Source organism: Oncorhynchus mykiss, chromosome 5 (genome assembly GCF_057628025.1).
Source record: "Oncorhynchus mykiss isolate SJ-2025 chromosome 5, ASM5762802v1, whole genome shotgun sequence".
Lineage (NCBI taxonomy): Eukaryota > Metazoa > Chordata > Actinopteri > Salmoniformes > Salmonidae > Oncorhynchus > Oncorhynchus mykiss.
In genome coordinates, this window is record NC_143026.1 from 9,669,765 (window position 1) to 9,678,121 (window position 8,357).

The following is an 8,357-nucleotide window of genomic DNA, read 5'->3' on the forward strand; positions in this document are numbered from 1 at the left end:
CCTGTTCAGGGGCAGAACGACAGATTTGTACCTTGTCAGCTAAGAAAAAGGCATTACAGAAAACATAATGCCGGGGAAAGAATCTTTATAAAACGTTCCAGGGAACAAACGTTTAATCTGTCACATCCCATCCCATAAAAATTACAGCACTTCTGAAACAATCTTACGGATCCCGTCCCGAGGACATTCGAGAACTGTTTCCTATTGGCTCATTAAAACAAAATGGAGACACACACGTCCTAGCGTAGTAGTGTTTTTAATAACAATGTCAAGTGTAAGATAATAAAACGTAAGTCAGTCGCATTGCAGGGCATAAATAGACACAGTAGAAAACAAAATAAATGCTTTTAGGTAGCTAAACTACAGTATACAAGCGGCGTGAAAGATTTGACCAGAAAGTCAAAATGACAATAAACCTTTTGTAGGAATAAAATGACAAAAGTTCCACACAAGCCTATGAACATGAAGTCAAAATGAGTCACTGAAAAGCACTGTTGACCTGCGATGCAACTTCCTTGTTCCATTGTTGTGGTTAATGGTCATGCAGGAAAATATCACGTTTCAACCCACATTGTAATCATGAAGACAATGCTTTACTGTGAACATCGAGGGCCGGTTTCCAGATCACAGATTCAGAACAGTCCTGGCCTAAAAACCATGTTCAATGGAGATTCTCTATTAAACGGGCATCTCAGTCCAGAATTACTGTAGTCTATTATCAATTCCCATAATGCATTGGATATTCCTGTTTAGAACTGACACAGTCTTACAATATCTTGCATTGTATGGCATATTAAAACATGTGTTGTTCAAGTAGCGTTTTCCTTCATGATGGCCAAAGTAAAACTGTTAATTTCTACTGTATACTATTAATATGATGCGGTACGAACACTGTTAAGGTTAAACTGTTAAATCAACACATTCTAAACATCACAACTAAGAAGCCACCAAAAATTCACTGCAAACACAGTCACATCTGTGAGCAAATTGTTGACGGTTATTGATAATACCGAATATATTTCCCCAGAGAACATTTCCAAGTGTTTGGTGAAAACATCACCGTTATTCAGGGACAGTTTGTTCAAATGAATGAGTTTTTATCTTTAGCTGCTGTTGTGATCTGCACCCTTAAATAAGTACACATCACCGTTCATACGTCGGGTTAAGGTGCCTTTAAGTGTCCACTCCAGGTAAACATAGCCTATATGCAACATACTGCCATTTTTATATTAAACCAATATCAATGTCTTCCATGACTTCAGATAAATTACAACTAGAAATAAAAAATGATATAAAAAATAAATAATAATATAGTTACATTAAACACCTTTTAAAAAAAAAATGGAAATACAGATTAAGCCATTTCTGTAAACCCATTTAGAGTGAAGACAGACAGGTGACTAACCCTAACCCATGAACCATCTAGAAGGGTCCAATAACCTTTTACTCAAACTACACTGACACAAACACAATGGAGAACACACAGAGGAGATGGATGTGCAGTTCCTAACTTTGAAAATATTTCCTTGTATGGTTTTTGGAGGTTATTTTCTTGTCTTATGACACAAAGAGGTTAGCGTGGAAAAGAGAAGCATGATGAAAAAGAGCTTAAACCCATAATAGTAGAATTTGAAAGTCACACCAAACCATATAAAGCATGATATGGCATATACATGTACACTGAGTGTACAAAACATTAAGAACACCTGCTGAATCAGTTGAATCCAGGTGAAAGCTATGATCCCTTATTGATGTAACTTGTTAAATCCACTTCAAATCAGTGTTGATGAAGGGGAGGAGACAGGTTAAAGAAGGATTTTTTAAGCCTTGAGACAATTGAGGAATGGACTGTGTATGTGTGCCATTGAAAGGGTGAATGGGCAAGAAAAAATATTTAAGTGCCTTTGAATGGGGTATGGTAGTAGGTTCCAGGTGCACCAGTTTGTGTTAGGAACTGCAACGCTGCTGGGTTTTTCCACGCTTAACAGTTTCACGTGTGTATCAAGAATGGTCCACCACCCCAAGGACATCCAGCCAACTTGACACAACTGTGGGAAGCATTGGAGTCAACATGGGCCAGCATCCCTGTGGAACGCTTTTGACAACTTCTAGAGTCCACACCCTCAACGAATTGAGGCTGTTCTGAGGGCAAAAGGGGGTGCAACTCAATATTAGGAAGGTGTTCTTAATATGTTGTACACTCAGTGTAAATGTCTGGACCAATACCCTGCCTAGCTGTAGTTTTGCATGTCTGGAGGAAAGGAAGGAGGAAAGGTGATCTTTCCAAAAATGTCACCATTTTGGTCGCTTGGTGAATTACAGTATTGAGAAAGACCAGAAATGTCTAGTCATGAGATGGTGGACTTTACTGTCATGTGTTGACAACTCAATATTAGTAAAGTGTCCTTAATGTTTCGTTCACTCAGTGTATAGTTACCATTACATGTCATATGGCTTATAATAGGTAAATTGTCATTGGTAAGAGACTATCAGATCATTTATATCATGCAAATGATTGTGTTATGAGGGCATTAGGTCAGGGCTACTTCAAGTAAGGTGTTCTCCAAGATTACGCCTCAAAATGATTGTCACGTGTCCTACGAAACCCCAAATAGATCATATTTCAATGTGGTCAAGTTTTCCCAGGGCACCCCAAAATAATCCTCCTTTGGTTTCCATAGCTACGGTACGTGTTTCAGGTGCTTTACACACCTTTATGAAGGGGTGGCAAAAACATCAAACTAAATTGAGAACCTTTTACCCAGGCTAAAACACCCATCCCTCCCATTCAGGAAATGAAAAGAATGACTGGGATTCAGAATGATGGACACAACGTCTAGATGCAGAAAATCTGGAATCTCCTAATTCAACCCCTCACCCCCTGCTGAGGATTCAGTCTGACTGGGAGAAATGGAGTGAGGGGATTAATTCTGTATATAAGGAGCTAATCTCACCTCAGGCACTCTGACGGTAAGCCTCTCCCCACAAATCCTCTTAGAGCAGCAATCAGCAGTTGAAGCAATAAGAAAGCGTTTCCTCCGCCCCCGTTTCGGTAAAAAGCTGAGGGATGGGGCTGCAGAAATGTAACCAACACTCAAATTCATAGATATGAATGCAAGGACTGACCACCAATGATAGGAAAATTATCGTTTTAACCATGTTTTGATATATATATATATATATATAGTGTTTGTTTATATTTACTGTTTACAAACAGTGGGGTAAAACAAGCATATATTTTAAGTTCTGATGGGCAACGACAGTTGAACTAAAGCTCATGAGGCATTTAAAAGTTATATTCTTCAAGAATCAAATGAGTATCATCAATTTACAAGTCCAAAAATGGATGCAGTAACTGCAGATTGCCCCTTTACAGGATTATGTTTTAAATAACCTTTTGATTGTGTAACAGTCAGTGGTTTAACATTAAACCCACATTTCCCTGGTGATGGCAAGAGCAAAATAGTAGTGTAGCGGAGTGAGCTTTCACATTTAAAAAAAAAAACTTTATTTAACTAGGCAAGTCAGTTAAGAAACAAATTCTTATTTACAATGATGGCCTAGGAAGAGTTGTGTTAACTGTCTTGTTCAGGGGCAGAATGACAGACTTTTTTTTAAACCCTGTCAGCTCGGGGATTTGATCTAGCAACCTTTCGGTTACTGGTCTAACACTCTAACCACTAGGCTACCTGCCGCCCCTATACATCCACACACATACAGATATACAGTAGCTTACATACAGTACTGCTGGGGCTAATGCTAATTGCTATGGATGTATAGCACAGTACTGTTTTGGCTAATGCTAATTGCTATGGACGTATAGCGCAGTACTGCTGGGACTTATGCTAATTGGTATGGATGTAAAGTGCAGTACTGCTGGGGCTAATGCTAATTGGTATGGATGTAAAGTGCAGTACTGCTGGGGCTAATGCTAATTGGTATGGATGTAAAGTGCAGTACTGCTGAGGCTAATGCTAATTGCTATGGATGTACAGTGCAGTACTGCTGGGGCTAATGCTAATTGCTATGGATGTAGAGTGCAGTGCTGCTGGGGCTAATGCTAATTGCTATGGATGTAGAATGCAGTACTGCTGCGGCTAATGCTAATTGCTATGGGTGTAAAGTGGTTAAAAAGTAAAGGTGTGTTGTAGTTGAGGATGCAAGGTCTGTAAAAACATAATATGTCTAACAGTGCAGTCCAATGCAGAAAAAAAAGGGGCCAGTTGGAGAGGCATTGGTTACCACATCCCTTACCATTTTTAAAAAGGTGCGCGCACACACATACACACACACAGTCAATAAATACGTTTACCAGTTATTGCTAATCCTGACGAACTTCACATTTTTGTATCTAAAACGACCTCTGTTTTCAGTGTACTAACTTAACAATTTGTGTTCACTGGATTTTTACGTATACGTAAGCATGCGTCTCATTTCGTCAAGAGACCCGCTTAGTTTGTCACCCTCGATTCATAATAATAACAAGATTAGTGGTCTCCGCAAGTGTCCCCTTAAAGGACTATCCTATGATCTGAGTAGGGAGAGAAACGCACAGCCGGAAATAGCACCCAAATCCCATGGGAGTGGATGAGAGAACAGGCGGGTGGTGACTCTGGTGTTGCTTCATGTCTTGTTCCTGGTGAACATGCGCTCGCTCCGCAGCGTCAGGTGCTGGAGCTGGAACTGCAGCACCTCTGTGTCGGCCGGAGGCTCCTTGACACTCATTTTGTCCAGGTTGAGGTAGTCCAGGGACTTGGACTGGGCCCTCTTCCCCTTGAGAAGGCAGAGGGGCAGGGGGCCGTGGTGCAGGGCCCTCCCTGGGCCACCCTCCCCTTGGGACAGGGGCCTGAGGTAGGGGTCACCTGAGCTGGGCATGCGCCTACGCCGGCGCCCGTTGACCACGGGGATGTCGTATGGCTGGTAGTAGCGGTTTTTGGCTTTGTAGATGCGCGACGCCCGGTGGATGCCCAGGTCCATGGGTTTGGGGACAGAACTGGGCAAGGCCTCTGATGCTGTTGACGTTGTGGTGGTCGGTGTGGTGATAAGGGTCTTCTCTGGGTTGGGAGACCACTTGTGGGCTAGTTTTAGCAGCTCCTCGCCGGTGGTGAAGCCGACTAGGTAGTTGGAGTCCATGTGGAGAATCTGGAAGCCTGAAACAGTACTTTTGATGGGGGAGCAGGGGGTGCTGGCACAGCGGGGCCTGTCCCCTGTATCGGGTTTCAGCATGGCTTTGACCTCTGCAGCAGCAGGTAGAACAGAGATGGGTGTCCTGGACACGCCACTGACATCCATTTCCATCTTTACCGACATGACCTGACGAGAGAAATAAATAAATATATATTTTTTTATATATAATATATTTATCTATATGATAGAGAGCGAGAGAGAGAGAGAGAGAGAGAGAGAGACAGACAGAGATGAAGAGAACAAAAACAAAATAATAACTACAAAGTCATCCTCTTTTTAAAAAATTGTTCAAACCATTCTCAGACACATGGTCCACACAGTGATACTTTTATTCAAGGAATTAATTGTTGGTGATTGGCCAAGGTGGCAATGGTTTCATCCTTCAGAACACTGTAATAACACTTTGACCTTCCTTTGACCTTGTGGAATTCTCCCAGATGCGAATTAGTCTGACAAATCACATACTGTAGGTCTTTCCATTCATTAACATTTAGAGGAGATCCCATCCACATCTCTTAACCCTCATACCTTTAAAAGGTGATGACGGAGGCCATCACCTAAAGCTTGCACTCAACCAATGTGGAGCAAGCAGCCCAGCCCTACTAGCTTAAAATTAACATATGGTCATGTGATATTGGTTGAGAGAAAAGGAGATTGAAATCAACAGCAGAAAAAAATATATTTCAGTCCATGAGAGGAAAACAAAACCTGGAGCAACAGTAGTATCCAGACATCAAAAACAGAAATGGATAACAAATGCCTGGAAAGAAGTAATACTTCAATAGCTTGTGTTGAGTGCTGTCCAGGAGTGTGGGAAGGGCACGACAAACACATTTAACAAACTACTTGGTGAGGAATACAAAACTTAATGTGGCTTAATGTTCTAAAATGAATATGTACAAACACTTGCAGTGGTATCCATCGTCCCTTACCATATTTGTAATATTCATTTTCTCGCACGTGTAATTTCACTCATGCATATTATATATCATTGGGAAGAGTATGTGCTTGATATTGATCATGTGGAGGCAGGCAGACCTACAATATAATTACAGTGCAGGTACACGTGTTTACAATGCATTGGTGTGATTGCACATTTGTGTTTTGGTGCTCGTTTGCACAGTGAAATGACATGCAACTTCCCACATAGTAAGAACCATCACACTAACACTACAGTTTATTTGACACATCTCTCAAGGTGTGCAAGCAACATGCATATAACAGTAAGTAACCTACTCGTTAATGTCACTGTACCTCCCAATGTAATAACCATGTAAATACATGTTTCTAGGGACACTTCAGTTTATATTAAGTGATAATGCCCGAGAAGCCGGTGTTTGGAGGATATATTGGCACGGTGTTGTTAGGCCCGAGATGAAGTCAAGGTAGCACGAGGGCCGGGAAACCGTGCCAATGTATAATCCAAACACCGGCTTCCAGCTGAGGTATATATCATAATATATACAACCATGCAGGCAACTGTGGGTGTTTACACTCCAGGCCTATTCCAAAATGTAACATAATTGTGAACTAAGTTAATTTCTTATCCCCTTAACACCATTGGTGACATTTATGTCTAGGGAAAAAGATAAAAGCATTTGATAGGCCTTTAGGCTCGTCTGTTTACACACAGTAGATATTTTTATGGTAATGACAGGCTATTTATAATATCACTAATGCACAGCTTGTGGTGGTTGATGCGCCTCATTCAATCAGTTGAAAGGAGGCCCATCCTAAAAAAAAACTCTAGCCAAATAATACTATTGCGTCATGCTTGGCATCTTCATTTTGCTTTCAAATGAGGCCCATGCCCATCCCTGTATGAATTATGGAATTCTACGTTCAAGGCCGTTTAAATGTCAGCGGATAGCAAACTATAATTTATGTTGGCCTCGCAATTTATATAGACATTATTGCAACGTAAATGTTTCCAAGTCATAAATAGATGTCCGTCTGCGCATCCCGTCTCACACACCTGTCATCTGAAATCCTTCATCTGAAATCCATACGCGCTCTCAATAGAACATAGGCTACGAAAGGGATTCGGGCTAATACATTTTTTCACGATCATTTGACGCAGTATTATGAATAAAATTCGTTAATTTAAGCTTTAATATAAATATAGAGATATATTAAAACAGCTTTCCCACAACAAAACCATTCGACACAGGCCGGTTTTATCCTGTTTTTCCCCTGCTGGCAGGCTGGGAGGAAAATTAGGCAAGAAAGACCACCATGGAACAAAATCAACATGGAGAGATAACATCCGAGTTCGTTTTCAACCGTATGCATGGCACACAAAAAAAGCAATCTGCAAAAGCAATCTTAACATGAATATTAATAAAACTGGTGTTATTCTTTCCGGGTAGAGAGCAGTCTGTTGTCCACCATTACAATATGGTGCCATTATATGACTATTCGGTTGATTAAATGTAGTCTATTGAAACAACATCTTTAAATGTAGGTGTTTAATTCGAATAAACATCTCCAAACATGCTAGAACGATATAACAAGGGAAACAAACCTGTTCAACAGCAAAGCCACCCGACGTTCACGCCTCTTCTTATTTGAGCCAAATCGGAGAGGAAGAGGCAAAACGAGAAGGTTTACTCCGCCCAAAATCTCTCCACGTTCAGCAAATAATTAATTATTAAGCAAGTGAAGAGTTTTTGTATGGGAGACATTTAGTGTCGAATTTAGTCAATATAAAAAAATGCATTTCTATTTTGATACGTGAGGCTTATTTGATCTAATAGAAGTTTCGTAATGCTTAGGCTGTTGTTATGAGTGTACTGACAGTGATGCACGTGACCAGTGGTGACAAGTCATTCAGGACAGGTTGGGGGCAGAGCCGCACATTTTCAGCAAAATAAAATAAATATATATTTTTGGGGGGGCTTGCCTATTTTACATATTATTTTGACATTAATACGTGTCACATATCAGTTTTCAAACAATGTAAAAAAATAAATATATATATATCATCGAGTTAATAAAGCCACGTGCAAACAGGTGTTCCAGCCTAGCTCAGTGCTCTCTGTAGTGGTGGGGCAAGCCAGCAGAAAATAGGAGCATTGCGCTGTGATTGGCTCAGTGTTCTGTCACTCATGGGGACACTACGTCACAGGCCAAGTCTAAATCCCTAGTAAGGGTAGACATCAAATATTTAA

The 8,357-nt window shown here is 40.7% G+C and overlaps 1 protein-coding gene across 1 annotated transcript; it reads right to left on the minus strand.

Moving 5' to 3' along the window:
* Positions 1 to 240: 240 nt before the first annotated feature.
* Positions 241 to 8,006, minus strand: macir (macrophage immunometabolism regulator). Its single transcript, XM_021601583.3, has 2 exons — positions 7,712 to 8,006; positions 241 to 5,313 (listed from the first exon to the last, which is right to left on the minus strand). The coding sequence occupies exon 2, from the start codon at positions 5,308 to 5,310 to the stop codon at positions 4,624 to 4,626; it is 687 nt and encodes a 228-aa protein (XP_021457258.1). The 5' UTR covers positions 5,311 to 5,313; positions 7,712 to 8,006; the 3' UTR covers positions 241 to 4,623.
* Between the last annotated feature and the right edge of the window lie 351 nt (positions 8,007 to 8,357).

Excerpts from the sequence above, each read along its gene's own strand:
- macir (XM_021601583.3), bottom strand. The coding sequence starts at position 5,310 with ATGTCGGTAAAGATGGAAATGGATGTCAGTGGCGTGTCCAGGACACCC.